The following is a 20,712-nucleotide window of genomic DNA, read 5'->3' as shown; positions in this document are numbered from 1 at the left end:
TAAAATAAAGTCAAAGGTATATAAAAACCATCTTTCCTGTGAGTCCTTAAAGACCTGCTTTCTCCCTTGCAAAATCTGAAGAGAAGCTAAGATCACTCTACAGCAGGAACAAAAAATATCTGAGAACAATCACTATTTATAGTTACATTTATATGAAGCCTTAGAGTTCCACAGGCAGAGCTCCAGAGATTTCTAAATTACATTTCTCTGTCAGCTCCCCTTCAGGTATTCAGAATGCAGAAATAAAAGATGATGATGATGATGATGATGATGATAATAATAATAATAATAATAATAATAATAGTAATATATTTATTATTTATACCCCACCCATCTGGCTGGGTTTCTCCAGCCACTCTGGGTGGCTTACAGCATTTATATAAAATTGTAAAACATCAGACATTAAAAACTTCCTGGTACAAAGTTGCCTTCAGATGTCTTCTAAAAGTCAGATAGTTGTTTATTTCCTTGACATTTGATGGGTGGACATTCAATGGGGTGGGCACCACCACCGAGAAGGCCCTCTGCATGGTTCCCTGTAGCCCACTTCTCACAGTGAGGAAACCACCAGAAGGCCATTGGAATTGGACCTCAGTGTCTGGGCTGAATGAAGGGGGTGCAGGCGGTCCTTCAGATGTACTATAGATATAGGTATACTATAGTTCAGGGATGTCCAACTTTGCAAACAAGTTTGTGAACAACTTTTACTTTCCTCCCAAAAAGAAGCTCAACAACTTTGACCTGATCTCCCCCCCCCCCCCAAGGGGTAGATCACTGCCAGTAGATCGCAGTCTCTTGGTTGTTGGACGTCCCTGCTATAGATCTATAGCTATTCTCCAAAATATCTCAGTCGTCTCAGATTTGCCTGTCTAGAAAGCCCTACCTGGCCTGCTGAGTTCCAGTAGACTTCTGCTCCGACTGGCACAAAGTTCTTGTGGGGGACAAGATTCCAAATTCTCTGTCTCAGGAGTAATTTTCACTTCAAGGTCTGATAAAGACATTATCATGAAATTGAAAGAATTGTCTTTCTTTGTAGAATACAAAGAATGAGAATTGATTATTTTGTTTTCACCAGTTAAAATGAGCAGCAATAAAATAATGAAACTAGGCAATATCAAACCCAAGAAGTAGGGCTAGAACACCATTTTCTGTATCCTTACCTTCGCTGGTTATTTTAAGATTCTCATTTTCATTTCCTATAATTTCCTGAATTTCTGAAGAGATTAGCCCCAAGCATGTGAGATTCTCACTATTTGTCTAGATAGATTAAAAAAACCTGAAAGTTATTTCATACATAATATTTCTCAAAGCAGCTTGAAGAGTTTTATATTTGAACTAGCAAAGTATTTTTAAAAGAATCTTGGATAAGTATAAAATTATTAAATAGTGTTATATATTACCTCAATATAAAAGCATCATTTATTAGTTTTACCACAGAAGTAAAACAAATCTAGTGGCCTCAGCACATAGATCTAAGTACCTTTTATGGGTGCCAATTGACCAGGAAAAATGGTGTAGCCCAGGGGTAGAAAACCTTTCCTGGCCTGCAGCCCAGATCACTATTTCCTCATCCACTGGCAGGCAAAATATAACTGGTGGGTAGAATCACCTACTTGTTAATCATCTGACATCGCTATGACATCAGGATATGCTATCCTTTTAAGTCCCAACTGTCAATAACTCAAACAGGAATGCTGGGCTGCTTAAACTGAACAACGTGAGTGGGGATGAAATCTTGCTTGCTTTGGTTTGCACGAGCCTTTTTCCTCTTGGGAATAGTCACATACACCTAATGCAGGATTTAACCCCTCCCATCAGCCTTGGACTGCAGGCCTAATCAGGGGTCCTAATTTGGCCTTCAAGGTTGTTTCCTCCCTAGCAACACGCACACATCCTACATCTCACATCATTTATGGTATCCCATATTGGCCAGGTAAAGACAGAGCTGAAAACAATCTTAAAAGTCACCCTAGATTGTCCCTTAGCAAGTGGGACTTGTGCCAGCACCTTTTAAATTTTGCAACAAATACAAGCTCTGTTTGGATTAGGTAACTACAGAGTGTGGCCAACCCCCGCCAAAACCAGGGCCTAAAGTCATTGCTGATCAGCTGAGACTTCATGCCCCACTGGGATTGGCTTCACTCCAGAGTTTCTAATAGGCAACTGAGGGGTGTAGCTGATCCAACCCCACCTTAGGGGTGAAGGACCACAGGATCCTATCCACCAGGATGAAAAAGTTCCCTACCTCTGCTTTATATGCTGTGAAGCTCAACATTATCACCAGCTTCTGGCTGCACATCAAGCTTTAGCATATGTGAGCACATAGGATTTTATAAACTACTCTTCTACTACTCTATCAGTGCAATCTTTTTATCATCTAATGTTAATCAAAGGCAGGCAGAAGCCATATATAGCAGTTTGATAAGGATGGTAAACACGCCATTGATTATATAAAGTAACTTACATACTTACATACCTCTTCATTCTTTAAAGAAACTTTACCAAAATTTTCCTGGTGTACTTTGCCTTTTGCTTCAGATTTCACATTCATTTCAGATGTCACATTCATTTTGAAAGCAAAACACTCTCTTTTAAAGTCAAAGCACAAGTAATTGCCTTTTAGTTTTCTGTTTTACAACTAAATAACACATACACATTTCCCCCCTTGCAAAACCAGATAAGCATGTAAAACCAGTTTGTTCTTGGCAGTTTTATAAAAGTTGGTGAATTATGGGGTGGAAAGATCAATGAGATAAAATTAAGCTTATGTAAGTCAGAGCTTAGTTTAAAAAGATCAAAATCAGTAATAATAAATATGTGCACAAAAATTATTTGTGGCCAGATATTAAGATATTAATCATGTATATCACCTATTGCACAACATCTAGTTACATAGTACCTGAAGATGTCCTCTTCCGTTATCTTCTCTCCTTCAAAATTTAAAATGGGTTCCTGTACACTGAAAGGTTTCTGTACATGGAATTTGTTTATTCGGCTCAGGAGCATATGCGGAGTAGGTAGATGTTTAGCATATTGGGCTAAATAGTCCATCGAAATAAATTCATTTTCAATATAAAAACCTTTTTAGAAATGGAAATAAAAATACAATAGTAAGTAATGAGATAGCTTTGCAGATCAATTCATATCCTGAAAAGTGTCGCAGAAATCTATATCTCTCTACATTTGCACTAGTTCATCATTGCGAAGCCCCCATTGTAGGATTTGTAGGGCCACATCACATACCTGGATTTGCATAAAGTCAGAGTGCAGCCCCCACCAGAGACTTTTGACTGTCTCATCACAACCCTGGATTTGCATGAAATCAGGGCAGGGGAGGTGTGCAAAAGAGAAGGCAAGTTATACAACAGCAGTAGTTTTTGAGACAGGTAGCTCCACGGTTTTTTAGCCACATAGTAATTGATCTATAACACATGGGCGAGCAGGTTCTCTGGCACGTGCAATTTTCACATTTCTGCAACAGATAGCACTGTATTGATAATTACTGTATTTTTCCATGTATAAGACTAGGTTTTTCCCCTAAAAAAATAATGTCAAAAATTAGGGGGCACCTTATACTCTGGGCCATCTCTCCCCATTTTCTTAAATCTGATTCCCCCCAAAATAGGGGGCGTCTTATACATGGGGGCATCTTATAGTCGAAAAAATGCAGTATTTGAAATGTTAAGTACAGAATGCTCATTTACCTTCTTCCGGCTCTTCAAGTTCCACTGGAGCATATTTAGGATTTAAATAACTGTCTTCATTCTTCATAAGCACATAAGCATCTTCTATGTCAAAAGGCGAACCAGGATTCGAACTTGGAACAATTTCAATATCTTCATTATGAACATGGAAGAGAGTGCTTGAAGCGGGTTTCCTGAAAAGTGGAAAGTTAATACTTTTTAGTTGATGGAAATATATATATATATATCCATATTGGTCAGCTACTATGGCCTGCTACAGAAGGGTCTGGGACCCAAACACTTGTCATATGCTGCTGCACTAATCACATGTCCCATGTTGCAGCACAGTAATTTCACATAAGGTCACTTGGTCTTAACTAGTAGAAGGGGGGCTCTGATAGTCCTTCTGCCTAGGCCAGGTGTGGCCAAACGTGGCCCTCCAGCTGTTTTTGGACTACAACTCCCATCATCCCTAGCTAACAGGACCAGTGGTCAGGGATGATGGGAATTGTAGTCCCAAAACAGCTGGAGGGCCAAGTTTGGCCACCACTGGCCTAGGCATTATCTCAATAGGCAAAAAAGCCTCTATCTAGAGACATACAGGAAAAACCACGGTAACCTTATGCATGGTCACTTGTGATAATAAGACACCAATTATGGGGTTTTTCTGGCAGGTAGCAAGCTGATCAGTTGTCAAGAGGTCCTTGTTAGGTTCCTGCCTTGAGACATCCAGAAGGAGAGCTGTCATAAATCTAAGCTTTCCCTTTTTCCACTCATGATATGGGAACCTGGTGGGAGGAAGAGAGGGTGGGCTGTCTGAAATACTTTGTGGTCACTGTTTCTTTTCTGCTGGGGCTAGAGGGAGAAAGGGGTCTTGTCAGGACAAACTTGGGACTTTCACATCAACAGCTTGACTGTGTTTGCGAATAGCCGTGTGCAGTTGGAGACTTGCCAGTAGTACTCCAGTTTTGTTGGTTTTATTGTTTCCTTGCTGATCTGAAGGTCGAATCCCTGTGACGGGGTGAGCTCCCGTTGCTCGGTCCCTGCTCCTGCCAACCTAGCAGTTCGAAAGCACCTCAAAGTGCAAGTAGATAAACAGGTACTGCTCTGGCGGGAAAGTAAATGGCGTTTCCGTGTGCTGCTCTGGTTTGCCAGAAGCAGCTTAGTCATGCTGGCCACATAACCAGGAAGCTGTACGCTGGCTCCCTCGGCCAATAAAACGAGATGAGCGCTGCAACCCCAGAGTCAGCCACGACTGGACCCTAATGGTCAGGGGTCTCTTTACTTTATCTTACTGTTAGGGATGTTCCCATGGCCTTAGTCCAGAGAAAGGTGCAAGGGGAAAATAGTGGTTCCAGCTAGGATGTGTATTTCAGAGAAGGGTAAGATTTCCTATGTTCATGCATAGCGCAGGTTTTTATTGCAACGACTGTATCATTCATTGAGGCTTGTGCTAGTAGAGGCTGCGGGTGACACACAGCAAGAAGATAGAATTAAGTCATTGTCCATAGTTATTTTAAGGACATTAGACCAATGACAAATTGCTGAAGAGGAAAAATGTATGTGTCTCATAACCCCACAGCACAGAATGGGGCCACAGTAGTGATGACTTAATGTGCCTTTCTGCCTCTGCGCTTTCTAAATTAAGAATCTGATCTAAAGACTACGCCTCTTCCTTTTAAAGTTGCCCTCTTTTACTGACTTTGCCTGTTTCTATCACTGTATGTCTGAAACTTAATTTACTTGGCTCTCTGAGTAAACTCTTGGCTTTATAACAATAGTGTCAGCAGAAAGTCAATACAATCTCTAGAATTAACTAAATGCAGGAGACAAAAGGAACAAGGTCATCCTATGAAAAGCATTAACTGACTCTTATGTGAATGTTATAAAATAACATGTCTCTCATATATCAAACTAAAAGGTATCAACCTGAAGACATAAAAAGGCTTTCTCATGAATGACAAAGTTGGATACCCCCTAATGCACCTTTCTGTAATGCAATTTTAACATACTGATTAAGATTCTGTCCCCCATCTCAGAAAACTTCATTTCATTCATTAAATATATCTTCATTATATTTCACTGAACAAAGTCAGCCTGTGGAATTCTTTTAAATTGTTTTAATGTTGTAATGTGCTCTGGGACCTTAGGGTGAAGGGTGGGTAAATACTACTACTACTACTACTACTACTACTACTAATAATAATAATAATAATAATGTTGTTTACTTCTGTGGTGCCTCACTTCATTTTTTGGACTATACTATAACATAAGAGAATGTACATTGGTTTTGGTTTGCTTTCTTTGTACAAAATTCTGTGGAAAACTTATGATATAAATGGTTCTTGAGGAAAACAGTGCAAAGCAGCAATACAGGATATAGTTCAGTCCTTATGCACATGAAAGACAGGACTGCAGGAAGACAAATGTGATGAACGAAGAGGAGGAGCCAACCTGGTTTATTTCTTCCTCACACTTCCTACTTTTATTTACCTCATCCTGCCTTCTGTGTGTGTATGGAGGGGGTTGTTGTGGGGATTAAATGAGGAAGTGTAGAGTCATGTAGACCACCTTGAATTTCTTAGAGGAAAAATTGGGATATAAACGCAATAAACAAGCAAACCAACAAATTATTGCTGCCCAAGTTCCCTATATGGGATGGTATTCAACTCAGATTAGACTCACTGAAATTAATCACAGGGACCACAAGGGTCATCTAGTCCAACCGCCTGCAATGCAGGATTTTTTTCGCCCAACGTGTAGCTCGAACCCATGACCCTGAGATTAAGGTTATGGGTGGTATTCAACTAGGTTTTGCTTTGTGTCCACCCATGGAAATTACAGTAGGTCCATTAAGAATCAATTGCACTTTTGGCTCTGCTTCTGACACCAAGCTGTCTTGAATTGGGCTTGGCATTTAACTTGTGAAAAAAACAGTTTGTGAAAGTGATTAGTTTTTCTTAAAGAGCGCAGAAACTCATCTAGTCTTTCACAGAATGTGGTTTAGTTGAAAACTGCAGGAACAAGACTTTCACATCAGGAAATTTCAGTTGCATCAAGGTGTTTTTTTCATTACGTTCCTGTATATATTGTCACACTAACAACAGGGGAGCTTTCTGTTTTCCAGTTATTAACAGAGCACAGTCAAAGAACAAGATGGAATTCAAATTTATTTTTCCTTGAAAAGCCAGATACACAGTGGTCAACCTCCAGAACAGTGAACACATACTGCACAGCTCAAGGTCCACTACTTTAAAACACACAAGATAGGCAGTAATGTGGACTCTGTTTTTTAAAGCCCATGCATCCCATCTTAAACACATTTACTTGGATACAAGCGCATCAACAACTACGTAATGATAAACGAAGAGGACTCACTCCTCCAAGAAGTCTTCTGTGCCAAGATATTTATTCCAGAGATCAAGCACAGGACAATCCATAGCAATTTGAGTGAGGTCAGGTGTAACTACAGCAAAACAAAACAAAAATAGTTAAGAAACAGTATGAAAATCATTACGAAAAACCCTTGGTTTCTTGGTTCCAGTTTCTCAGTTCATATTTTGCTCTGACCTTTTCCTTCAGCCATCTCGTTCATTGATCTCTTTACCCAATGGAACAATTCCCAGTCTTCAGTTTGCCCACAAACCTACCCCATCTCTAGGGCCTGTGTAAGATTTGCTTTAGGACAAACTTGGACTTTTCCCTCCACACACCGTAATTGGACTATAAACCTTATTTGAATAATTGGATTGATTGTGAATAGCATTCTGTGCCATTCAGTCAGCTAAATCAATCAGTGTTCACTGCCACAAATACAACACAATATGGGTATGATAGCTATTATGTCTATGGTGTGTGGACAATTATTTTGATCATCTGATTGTATTGAATGCTGTGATCTGTCAAAAGGATGCTTAAAATGGCTAATGTATTTCTAACACAAGAAAGTTGTCCACATACATTTTGTAACTTTGCCAAGTTCTCATGATCCTTCTTTTTCATCTGTAGCTGATTGTATAATTTTTTAAAATTTAATTTAAATGTGAAAGCCAGATACAACATACCTCTTGTCCAGGGTCTCCTATATGTATCATCAGCCAAGTTTCTGTTATGACAATAATTTTTATCCTGATATAAACCAGGAGGGATGTGAATTGAGAACAATTCAAAGGAAAATCTCTGTCTAGCCACTTTCTGCACAAGAGAAACGTATCACATAATTATGAGTGCAACTACAGTATTCCACTTTTGCTCATATTAAGTAGTACACTGCTTCCCAATTGGAACTATTCAGTTGTTTTATTTGGAGTTCATTCTATTTTCCCTAGTACACAGTCTCTTTACGTGCATGCACATTTAAACTGATAAAAACCCAATGCCTACATTTTCAAATTTTACTTTCCTAAAACTCAAGCAAAGATTCACTGATTTAAATAGAAGAGACCTGAGCACATGCTAAACATTCCTACTGAATTTTATAGGGATTTCTTAACCTTAATTGGATTGTTTTATTTATTTCAAATCATTAAACACTGCAAAATGCTATAGTGGGGCACTGTAATAAAGCAATAGAAATGAAACAAGCTAAAACAGGTTGAAAAGTTTTCAAAAACCACATCAGATGCTGCTGGCAAATCCATTCACTTATGCCAAGGAAGTTTTTAATGGTTGATGTTTTATTGTGTTTTTAATATTTTGTTGGGAGCCATGGAGACTGGCTCTGGCAATATGGGCAGCATATTATTATTATTATTATTATTATTATTATTATTATTATTATTATTATTATTATTACAATCAACACCACTATGCACACATTAAGAGTCAAATTAAGTAAATTGTAAAACACATTAAACCACAAAAATGTATTCCTTTTGCAAAAATGGATTTTATGTGCACGCAAGAATCTAGCAAAAAAATTTAAAAAAGTCAGTAAACTGCCTCAGACTGTTGGTTTTTTTCAGATAATTGTGTTATTTTTATGCCTTGACTCAAGCGATAAAGCCACATCGTAACCACTAGCGGGTGTAACTTAGTTCTACATTTGCTGAAGCATACAGATAATATATAAATTCAATAAATAATAATAATAATAAGCCATATTTCAGTTGCAAGCTGCCCTATTAATGAGTGTTCTACCCACAAGCCATTCTAAATATAAGTGTTAAGCAAGTCTGCGGTTACCTAGCCGCTGCAACCTTGCATCCTTTTGAAAAAGCAACATTTTTATTCCTCACAGTATGAAACGTGAGCAGTTATTTGTTTGCCAGATTTTGTTTTATCTTTTTAAATCCATGCTGTCAAAATAAAATAAAAGTGAATCGAAACAGTCCAAAATACTTGCTTTCTGTGACTTAACAAGTGGCCTTTATATTTAAATGCAGCTATCACACTACCGAGAGAGCAAAAAATGCCAAGCTTTAGCCATTGTACCTCATGTAAGTAGTCTATTGCATGGTACTTCAAGGCTGAAAACATGATGTTTTCTGGTCAAATGTTTGGCTGCCTGAAAGCAAAACAAAACAAGTCCAAATCTTCAGACAGCTCTGATAGTGATGTTAATTGCTTACAATAATCTTTCAGAAAGCGCATAAATTTACTCAGAAAGACTTGTAATGAGAAATTTCCTATCTTTCTATATTTATTTAAATTTTGAGTCATGAGTGTAATTAGAATTAGAAAACGTAAAAAATGCAAAGATATAAAGGTTAATTTCGAAAGCCGTGAGGTGGGAGGGAAGGAAGTTGATAGGCTCTAAGAACCACGGCAGTATAGTGGATAATGATGATGTGAATGTACAGTATGAAATGGAAAATAAACAAAAATTATATATATGGAAAGCAAAACAATTCTTTAAAAGAACACGCAACGCTGCAATCTCCACCCCTGCGGCCTCCTTTTCTCAGAGCTGGACATTGGGCCCACAGAGGGTGCAGAACTGAGGGGGTGCAAAATGGAGAAGAACCACAACCCAGAAGATCCATTTTGGAGCGCCCAATGTCCGCCATCTTGCAAAAGGTGACCAGAGTCTCCTTTTCTCTTCTTGCACACGGGAACAGGAGCGGCGCTTCTCCCATCCCGTCCCCTGGATGACCGAATGAAATCTCCTTGTTCCGATTCGTATTACTGAGAGAAATAGCGGAGCATATACCTTTTGCGGTCTTTTGAAAAGAGAACTTCATATCACCACCTCACCCCTTTTCTCCTTAGCACAAATGGAGTGGGTGGGTGAATTTCCTCACAGCGAACGAATAAAAATTAGGCCCCAGCATGCTCTTTTTCTTTATGAACTAGTCAAAAAGGCCAACAGGGGGCTTCTGAGCCATCTTGAAGCCTCCCTCACACCAGGCAGGAACGTGTCGTCTTAAATTAAGTAGGATTTGGAAGCAGAAGCCATTTTATTTTTTTGAGCGTAAGGTAATGTTAGAGCCGTAGGTAAATGTTAGAGCCTGAAGGAAATTTCCCTCAGTAGAGGGATTTTTTCTTCTTCTTCTAGAAGGGGAAGAGGGTTGTTGTTGTTGTTGTTGTTGTTGTTAAAAGGTAAAAATTCTCAGGAAGCAACACAAGGTGGAAATGGCCTGGTCAAGACAGCTGGCCAATACTTGCAGATTTACGTATAAGCTAAACAAGCTATAGCTTAGGGCTCCATTCTCTTGGGCCCCCCCCCAAAAAAAACATTTAAAGGGGGGGAATGGATGTACATTTCCAAAATATAAGATAAAAAACAACAAAAAATAAAACCTACATACAGCAACAGTGTTTTGTGTTGTGTAGGCTCCTATGATGTAAGTAATGGGCCCCGCCTGCTTGTATTAACTGCAATTGCATTGTACAGGTTATAACACTTAATTCCATATTAAAAGAGCTATTTATAATTAGTAGTTTGCATCATATATCTCCTATTATTATTTCACGTTATAGCAAGTTTCTGGAGACTAGATTATGAGTCTTTGTAAATTGTGTTTCTAAAGGAACTTTTGTTATTGCCAAATGCCAGTGTGTTTGCATTATTAAGTTTGTTATGAATAAAAAATCATTTTAAGTTAGAGCTTAATAATTATTTCACTATTAATATACTTCTTAATTGTATTTCACTATTAATATACTTCTTCTTAATTGTATTTCAGTTCAACAATTACTTTGATTAAATAAATGTTTTGTTATGTGCAAATGGCTTTAGATACCTATTATTAGGTCTATAAATTGCCATATAGCATATATTCAACACAAAAAAAAGCGACAATTTGCTGTTGACAAAGTACAGCTGGACATATAAAAGGTCCCATTACCTTCAGTAGCTTAGGGCCTCATCAAACCTAAATCTGGCCCTGCCTGCAGAGTGGCGCCAAAATGCTTTCTGAGTAAAAAAATAAAATTATTCTGTAGTCATATAATGACAGAGGTTTGGCTTCTCTCTGTGCTCCTCAGCCAGTAGTTGCATTTCACACCATATGGCTTCTCTTAAAGGATACCGGGAACTAGCTGGCGAAGGATGCTGGGAATTGTAGATCTATGAGGGGTAAACTACAGTTCCCAGGCCATGCTTTTTTGGGGGGGGGGTGGGAATCAGAAAAGGTCAAGGAAAACCAGGCTGTTTTCACTTGATTTGGCAATTATCACTATTTAGTGTTCTGCACCAACTTGAAAATAATAGAGTATATTCTACTTTATTATATCCTTGTATCTCACCAGTATACTGATATTTCTGTTTTTTGAGAGTTGCATAGGAATCACTAATGTTTTTGCAGAAACAGCCTCCGTTAAGTGTTTGTGCTCTTTTAAACAAAATAGCCTCACCGTTAACTCTTTCTGTCTGTACACGAACACAGTTGGGAAAGGGGCTGGCTGGCTTCCACTGTAGCATTTATTATGATTTTTAAAGTAACCCCTCCAATTTATTGAAATCCCAAAGCTTGGATCCAACTTACTGTTATAATTGCTATAAGCTTTACCCACCAAGAACCATATGATCTGTTATGGTGGCAGTTTTTAGATCAGAGGTACATGAGTTTGGTGCATTGCCTTTACAGAAAACCATCAATGACTGCAGTGGAATTAATTGGTATAACATAGGAGATGTTCTGAAACCTTGAAGTGCCTTTAAAAAACAAAACAACTCTCTGGATTCCATAAATTAAACTTTTGTGTTGTTCCCTGCCTGCCCGTTGCCAGCACACAGAGATTCTCAGCATCCCGTACAATGAATGCCATAAAACAGACGGTGCAATCAGTAATTAGCCTTGCATCACACCAGAATAGGCAGCCTCTGAACATACTTGAGAGTTCCTTGACAAAAGAAAAGAGATAACGTCATCATGAAATTGCCTGCATGGTACAAGGGAAGGAAGCCTCTGGGCATACGTAGAGTGCAAGATAAGTAACTGTACCTGTGATATGTCAAGAAACTTGAATGATTTTATATTTTTGAAAGGAGTATGGCAGGTGTTGAAAGGGGGAGGTAGGAAGGAAGCTTAATGCACATTAGCTGCAGAGGACACATCCTCTGTGTGTACAGATGTTGTCCGCAGAGCGTGCAGGTATGACACTTGCAAAGTGATGTCTATACAGTGGTACCTCGGGTTAAGAACTTAATTCGTTCTGGAGGTCCATTCTTAACCTGAAACTGTTCTTAACCTGAAGCACCACTTTAGCTAATGGGGCCTCCCGCTGCCGCCACGCCACCGCAGCGCGATTTCTGTTCTTATCCTGAAGCAAAGTTCTTAACCCGAGGTACTATTTCTGGGTTAGCGGACTCTGTAACCTGAAGCATCTGTAACCTGAGGTACCACTGTATTTAAAACCCCAAACCACAGCAATTCAGAGGCCTTTGCAGCCTGCGACAGGCCCTGCTCTCAGGGTTTACCGTCATTTTTAGGGAAGCTTTTAATGTTTGATGTATTAGAGGATTTTAATATTTTTGGGGGAAGCCGCCCAGAGTGGCTGGGAAAGCCGAGCCAGATGGGCGGGGTACAAATAATAAATTTATTATTATTATTATTATTATTATTATTATTATTATTATTATTTCCCTAAAACCACAATCTGTGGCCTGTACAAAGAAGTTAAGAAAAGTAAATTATACACAAACTTTTTCTTTGATGAATGCTGTTCTCCTTTCCATGGAAAGAGGAAGAAAATGGGGGGGAAAGCCAGCACCTAGCACTCCTAACAGATTTTTTTTTTTAATGGATTGCCTAATCTAAGTAAAGGGACGTGGGTGGCGCTGTGGGTAAAACCTCAGCGCCTAGGACATGCCGATCGCATGGTCGGCGGTTCGAATCCCCGTGGCGGGGTGCACTCCCGTTGCTCGGTCCCAGTGCCTGCCAACCTAGCAGTTCAAAAGCACCCCCGGGTGCAAGTAGATAAATAGGGACCGCTTACTAGCGGGAAGGTAAACGGCGTTCCGTGTGCAAGATGCAGCTTGTCACGCTGGCCACGTGACCCGGAAGTGTATGCAGACAGCGCTGGCTCCCGGCCTATAGAGTGAGATGAGCGCACAACCCTAGAGTCTGGCAAGACTGACCCGTAGGGGCAAGGGTACCTTTAATCTAAGTAAAAATGTACAGATTAGTTGTTGTTTTAGAAGTTTTCTTGACTCTTTTGTACTGTATATGACTCTCCCCCCCCCCCCCGCCGCCACTCTTTCAGTGCACATTTATGTGTGGAATGGAGATTGTTGCATGGAGCATCATTCTTCCAGTGTATGTTTTCTTGGAGAGAAATCTATTGAGTTCATACAGCACTTATAAATAAATGCATGTTGGTATGCAGTCTTAAGTCTTTCAGGTAATTTAATAATGATTGGATTGTATACATAATTTGTAATTTAGGACAAGTTTCTCAACAGATTTTACTGAGTGAAGATATCAGTGCAAGATCTACTTTATCCCTATAAAGACATTGCGACTGATGGGAGAGCAGGATCCTCCCTTTCCTGTGTTCCTGCCCAATTTTGCACATTATATATTATGTTTACATGGGTGCCAGCATGTTCAGAGCCCAGCTAAGGTAGATCCACGCCATTGGTACACTTTGGTTTTGTAGATCACGTGTAACCACGTGGGTTGGGTGCAGATTAAATTGTTTGCACATAGGCTGTAATGCTATTTATGTGGACTGGGAGGAATCCCCATTGCATTTAGTGGGACTTAACTTCTGAGTAAACATGGTTAGGGTTGTGCTGTGAGTTCCCACCAAAACTCTTCACTCTTCACAACTGATTTCATTGCAGGCTCCTGTGCAAACATGTGATCATCAAGTGAGATCATGGGCTGATTGGGTGGACCAGTTTGATCACAGTTCTGGACCACGTGCACATCACGAACATCTGCATAAAGCCTTCCTTAGATGTGACAGCATATAGAGGACTTACGCCTGATTTGCTCCCTCGATTTGTATGTTGTCCTAATGCAAGTTAACCAGAACATCCACCGAAGCGTGAATATATGTAAATATTTTATGAGTAATTCATCATGTGCACAAACCAGGCTTAATACATCGAATATAAAAGCAGATTAGTCTTCTGAGGCAACTCTGCAAAAAAAGCTGACTAACCATGCAGAAAAACAAAGCAAGTAGAACAAATATGATCTCAGCAATATGCTTCACGGGTAGCATGTATTCATTCCTCTCATAGGTAGTTTTTGCCTTACATTGTAATTCCTAACAATTATTACTAAACTATGCATAGCCTAATTGGTCTAAATATGAGAGCTCTTTGAAAGAAAAAATATATATATGTGTGTGTGCACTGAAAAATAATTTAAAATATTTTTTAAAATATTTCCTGTTAAACTTTTTCATGCCAAATAGAGATTCTTAATTATTACAGCTCTCTTCATCTTTGTCACTTTAGTTGTCACTGTCTTCCCAATTTCCACACAATATGTCGCCTTCACTACTATCCGCTGCAATTAAAAGGCAGCACTTTTTGAAGCCACAGATTCAGGAGGTATTCTTTCCCACGCAGTTAAAATCCAGTGGCATAGCAAATCCACCAATGGTTTTTTTTAATTTTTATGCTCGGTGAGACGGCATTATTTCCTGACAAAAACAAATCAGAGTCCTTCCTCTGGAGAGCTTATTCACAACCACATCAAGGGCTTGTGGCTGTGGTGCTCTTCCGCCTGGAACAACTACTAAATCTGATTTTGATTATCCGTCTTCTTAACTTTGGGGGTAAGATGCCATCTAAATGCATCTACCACTAGCATTGCCCCCCCCCTTTACACAATAGTCGCTATCCACCCTCTTTTTGGGCACCCCACAACTGTTCTGGCGGGGAGTGTTTCTTTTGGAAGTATTTCTCCTCTCAGTATAACATATTGCGATGAGTTGGTGGGGGAGTAGGCTGCATGCCTGGGCCCTGCCTAATTCCTGGATCAAGCATGGATTCAGTTCCTGGAACAGGCTGGAGGCTGCACAGCTGGGAGACAGAGCTATGTTTGATTTCTGTTGGGATTCATGGCTGTGACTATGGGGGAAGTGATTCCCCTCTTGGGGTATTTATGCTGTGAAGACACCACAGCCTCTCCTGTCCAAAGTCTCTGTCCACAGTCTCTCTCATTCCAAAGGAAACACAAACCCTGTGTAACCCCTGGAATATCACACTGCTCGGAGATTGGGGTGGCATGCAACTATTACAGCTAACACTGCTATAAGGTACATCCCCCCCCCCCCTCCTTGCCTATTCTTCATGGTCTTCACAAGGACAGATTCCACTCCTTTCTTTTTCATGATCATGCTGCTTGGCATATCAGAGAACATGGGCGTTTTGTCAGCATTTCCAATTTGGCTAAGATAATGGTTGCATTTTTCTCCTCAGGCCAAGGACATGCTGTTGGTATTGGACGAACTTCTCACTGAAACTGGAAGACAACCACTGAGCAAATGATGTCCCACATTTAAGTAAGAAGCCACTTCTTTGCACAAATATCCCGGCACCAATTCAAATGCTTTGCAGCTGATTGGCATTCCATTTTCTCTTTGTTGTTTTACAATGGAAAGTACACACTCATCAACCTCATAACGTCGACCACATTTAAGCCCTCGAAATGCTTTTTGCATGGAGATGGGATTCTGAATTTTTTCTTCTTTGATCTCCAATGACGCACATTCTTTTCAGCAGCACTATATTTCCTTCCTGTTTCTCTATTGTTTGTCGCTTCAGCATAGTTAATAACTGCCATTTTGAAATTTGTCACGTCTCAGCCCCCAACTGATAGATGTTTTCCCCTGACATGGACACCCATATTTTTACTATCTAAAAACACATGCTACCTCACACGATGAATAACTCACCAGGCAACTAGTGCCACCTGTCAAGGATGATGGGTGATGCTTTTACAAAAACAACCGAAGTCTATCAAAGTTCTGCATGGTTTCTGAGTCCTCATCTTACATTAAAGTTTCTCTACCTTTACTTTAGGCCACACTTAGGCTTATACAGGCCAGATTTTTTGGGGGGAATGCAGTCTGTACAACAACTTCAGGAGAATAATTTAGAGTATTAAATATATTTTCTTAAGTACATTTCAGCTATAGATTCACATGTATGCTTGTGTTTGTGCGTACTGTATGTGTCTTGCTCTGTTTTGTTTTTACTTTTGCACTGGCTTTATTAGTTCCATTTTTAAAATGGACTTTAAAATGGCATTTTGAGTCACCTTGAGACACGCTATAGCTGTAATGATTACTGTCAAAGTATGACTTGGTTGTGCCAGGTTCAAATCCTTACTCAGCCATGAATTCACTAGGTGACCTTGGGCCAGATGCCATCTCTTAGCCTTTCCCACCTCACAGGGTTGTTGTGGCCTGTTTCCCATGATGGTTGTGAAGGAGAACAATGTACACTGTCCTGAGCCCCTTGGAGAAGGGCAGGATAAAAACGTAATTAAATGCATGCACAAGATGAACAACAGTGGACAACATACCATAGGTTTTTTGAGTTTGAAATGAAGGGCTTGCATTTTTAATCCTCTCATAATAAGGTTACCAGATTTTTTTTCAGTGAATCCGGGGACACTTTTCAACTTCCTGCTAAATAGATGGATTTTGTCAGGGAACTGATTTATAAACCTTGGGACTGTCCCTGGGAAACGGGGACATCTGGTAGCCTTATCTCATAAACCAACTGAAACGAACATACAAGTCACTGGAAGGCAGCTCATACAGTCAAGAATTGTCACTTGTAGTGTGAAAGCTTTCAGAACCTCAGGTATTAAATTATTATACTATCTTGAAGCTTTCCCTAGTATAATGCTTTGAGGATTAAGTGCATTTCTGGGGAGTCTTCAATCTTGTAGATGCAGTATGCCTTATTCCTTGAAATATAACAGCTTTGATTACTTCCAGAAAGCTGCAGTTACCTATAATTTGAAGAGGGAAAAGAGTTTACTATGGATAACTACTATAGCTTTTCTGTTTCCGATGGCATTGACCTAGTAGGGGACAGATAACAGCTGTCTTGGGGTAGAACTAATATATTCTGGGATAAAAGCTGAAAAAATATATGCTATGTTCATAGTCTTTTCTAAAATGCAGCAGATTAGACTATTCACAAATCAGCAACTCTGGATTAGTCTCTTGAATTGTTAAAAAAACAACAACAGCAGCAGCACACCTTTGGGTGCAATTTTCATGATTGCGTGTGCCAAATTTCTGTGGATTTTATCTCCCCGTCTTGCAGTTCTGTTAGCTGAACTGTCAAGTTTACTTTTTTATGCTCAAGAGATTAAAAGTGATTTGAAGTTCAGTGCTGAGGGTTGCACTCATGAAAATGGATGTTAAAATCTTATTGTACATTATTGCCTCTTGCACCCCTTTAAATCCAGAATGTTTCTTTTTCACAAACTCAAATGCCCAGTGTCTAGATATGTGGTGCCATCTTAGTTGTGTTTTGTCCTGTAGAGCTTTAAAAGTCTAAGCAGCTCCTCCCCCCCCCCCCCATTCACAAGACCGCCTGTCCCCCCCACATAACATTTGCTTGACTGTAATTGAATTTAATTAGTACAGTCCACTTTTAATTTCTTTACAGTGAAGCCTGCTGGCTCACTCTAAATATGGTGGGTGTGGGGTGAAATGAGAAACACAAGACTCACAGCTGTTTTTGTCAGAATTATTTAATGTCAATGAAATGGTTTAGAATAGACGATACCTTGTTTTGTGACAAAATAGAACTTAGTGCATAACTATCCTGACCTTTGCCTCATTTATTTGCGGAGAAATAGTGCCAACCATTCTCTTTCCCACAATGATAGCAAATCATTCCCAGTTAACAGTGTGAAGGACTAGCAAAGTCCGGTGGATTCCAAAATGGCTTCCTATGCCAAACCCATTGGTTGCTTTTCAGTACTACCTTGCTTTGTAGCAGAAATCACAATTCCAGATTTCCATTTATAGGTTCTTCTATGTAATAAACAAAGGGCTGAAACTGCCGAAACTACCTGAAAGGTCGGACATCGGTGATTTGATCTTTTGTCTCTTTAAACTTGCCTAAAAAGCAGTCAATGGGAACTCTAATCTAGATTGGGGCTACCGTTTGGGGGAGGAGAGTTAATTCTCTCCTCAGCTGCTGTTTGTCCTGTTAAAGCAAAGTTCTGTTCAGACACCAGGTAAGTAATGCAGATACCGAAACACAGGTGTAAAGTATTCCTAGCAAACTACCTTCTCAAAATGTCTCCTAATACTGTAGTGTTCAAGGGCAGTTCTACACTAAGAATTCTATGTTAAGTTTTAGACAGATCTAGGTTAAGTTATTGTGATAACTAGGTTTCAGTGTTGTGTTGCATCAAGTATGACCTACACATATAACTTTTATTATCACCACTATACACTATAAGCAAACTTTTTTTTATCTCTAGCGCATACAGCGATAAGTAAACATGCAGATGTCATTAGCATTTCAGGGTTAGAATGCTTTTTGCTTTGTTCGTATCAATTGCTGTATAATACTAAATTTCTAGAATGCTGCCCATGCTTCAGTGAGTTTGCTAATCCCTCTTTTTCATTAAATCAGTATTAGCAGAGACAATGGTGTGTCCTATCGTCTTCTCTTTTCCACATTGCAGTAAGATAAGATATCTTATGTAGATACATGAATTCCAATGAGCTTTGTCCTCTTTGTATTAATAAAAAAGACCTACTGCTCTGACACATTCTTTGGTTTGGCTGATTTCATCTTAAGCTGAAGTCTCCTGATATGATCACTTATCACTTGGGCAGCATGTTGATGTCTGGAAATTGACTTTCCAGATTATTTGTCATCCATATCTGCACAAGCTTTTACTGCTGTTTCCTCATTGCCGCTGTTAGTGAAGTGGTAGTCATACTATGGAAGTGTAGGGCAGGGGTCGGCAAGGTTTACCTCAAATGGGGCGGTTCAATCCAGCGGAGATCCCTCTGTGGACCGGATCTCGTGCCTGATTTCCAGCATCTACGCAGATGCGATTTCCGGCGCTGCGGAAGCAAGTCCCTTCACTGCGCTGTGCCGGTTTAGCACAGCACACGGGGACTCGCTGAGCGGGTAGCTCTGTTCGGGGGCGGCTCAGGGGCCGGTTAAATGACCCCCGTGGGTCGCTTGTGGCTCGTGGACCTTAGGTTGCCGACCCCTGGTGTAGGGTAACAAACTGGGGAAAAGACAGAGCAGGAGGGAATCCCTACAGACATGGGAGATCTCAAGCATGCTGGAGAATTCTGGATTTTTTTTTTTAAGCTGTGCTCCCCTAAACCAGCAGGGAACACAGGCAACTAATGTCCACTGCTCTCATGCTATCTACAGCTGCTGGCAGGGGAAGCAAACAGCTTGTGGCAATTAAGATGGTTGCTATTTTCAGGTGGGATTCAGTCACATGCTGGCAAATTCAGGTTGCTCAGTTAAGGTTGGTTTCGCCCTCTCGTGCCACAAAGCTTCCGCTTCCTCCCCAAAACATTTTGTGTAAGGAAAGTGACAGGAAAATGCACTGGCAAGTGTGGGGGTAATAATTGCTTTGACACAATGCCATCTCACCTCCCTAACAACAAATGAGAATGAATGCTCCTTCAGTGACAAATAATCTCTCTGCTATCCTGTCAGGATGACTTTTCAATAAAAAAGTTGTCTCGTTCCCTAAAACAAAATTCAGGAATTGAGTATCGCCTCCAACAGAAGAGTTCTTACATTCAGAATGCCTTAGGCGTAATAATAGAAAACTGGAGTGCTTTTGCAAATAATTTGTTTTGAAGCCTCCATTTTTTCTGCATTGCAATGTTGTTGTTGTTTAAAAAAAACCACGCAAAAAAAAAGTCCCCCTCTATTTTAAATTGACCCCTTAAGCTGTTATTTACTTTGTGGGGTGGGGGGGGGGGGGCAGATGATATCTGGACGATATTTATTGTTTGTAGTATTTATTCCCCACCTTTCAATTTAATAATTCACCTATGCAGCTTGTAATAGGCTATGAAATGGTTCGCAGATAACACTAAGTCAAATTATGGTTCAGAGTGAACATGCAGGTCCCCAAAGAAAATATTGTCACCACTGAGTTCCTCCCCTAGTCCTGCTGCTTTTGCTGCAGTGAGCTAAGCCATGGTTTGACTCAGGGACTTGTGGCTTGTGCAGCTCTTGACAAAGTAAAGTTAGTTCTCTGGTTTATAGATCATGGTTTGTCTGGAGGAGACAAACCATGAACCTGGGTTTGGGAGTGGCTTTCCTGGTCGGTCAGAGCCACAGTGAGCTTCCCAGCAGCAGCATCACTGCCACCTCCTGGGAGAAGCAAGGTAACAGCAGTGAGGTTGGGGCTGTGCAAATGCACAGTTGGGCTGCCAACAGGGTACTGCTGTGGCTCCGCCCCACTAGGTGAGTTGCTCCTGGATATAAATATAATAATGAATAAATAATACCATTTCTGGGGTCAAAGCAGTTGACAGAGGAGAAGAAATGCAAAGAAAAACATACACAAGAATAGAATGGATGAGTGTAGATATATTCATAGTTACTTAGTTTGGTAGTTGGCTATTATTATTATTATTATTATTATTATTATTATTATTA

The 20,712-nt window shown here is 40.0% G+C and overlaps 1 protein-coding gene and 1 long non-coding RNA gene across 6 annotated transcripts in view; one reads left to right on the top strand and one right to left on the bottom strand.

Annotated features, from left to right (window-relative positions):
* Positions 1-11,164, bottom strand: part of SHOC1 (shortage in chiasmata 1) — a 36,237-nt gene extending 25,073 nt beyond the window's left edge. For 2 of the 5 annotated variants that reach the window (XM_028712366.2, XM_028712368.2), the window contains exons 1-9: positions 9,835-9,936; positions 9,117-9,189; positions 7,748-7,877; positions 7,062-7,149; positions 3,705-3,877; positions 2,900-3,080; positions 2,477-2,588; positions 1,161-1,257; positions 884-988 (exon numbers count right to left, since the gene is read on the bottom strand). In XM_028712366.2, the coding sequence (XP_028568199.2) occupies positions 884-988; positions 1,161-1,257; positions 2,477-2,588; positions 2,900-3,080; positions 3,705-3,877; positions 7,062-7,149; positions 7,748-7,877; positions 9,117-9,161 (931 nt within the window). In that variant the 5' untranslated portion in view covers positions 9,162-9,189; positions 9,835-9,936. Of the gene's footprint in view, positions 1-883; positions 989-1,160; positions 1,258-2,476; positions 2,589-2,899; positions 3,081-3,704; positions 3,878-7,061; positions 7,150-7,747; positions 7,878-9,116; positions 9,190-9,834; positions 9,937-10,972 lie in introns of those variants that run through there. The other 3 variants (XM_028712364.2, XM_028712363.2, XM_028712371.2) reach the window with 3 other exon arrangements.
* A 1,937-nt stretch (positions 11,165-13,101) lies between these two features.
* Positions 13,102-17,617, top strand: LOC114587715 (uncharacterized). The gene is made up of 3 exons (XR_003704321.2): positions 13,102-13,469; positions 13,915-14,130; positions 15,508-17,617. It is a non-coding gene; the product is annotated as an uncharacterized LOC114587715 (long non-coding RNA).
* The last annotated feature ends 3,095 nt before the right edge of the window (positions 17,618-20,712 follow it).

This window comes from Podarcis muralis, chromosome 17, assembly GCF_964188315.1.
Source record: "Podarcis muralis chromosome 17, rPodMur119.hap1.1, whole genome shotgun sequence".
NCBI lineage: Eukaryota > Metazoa > Chordata > Lepidosauria > Squamata > Lacertidae > Podarcis > Podarcis muralis.
The sequence above is the reverse complement of the archived record's forward strand: the minus strand, read 5'-3'. Positions and strand labels throughout refer to the sequence as shown.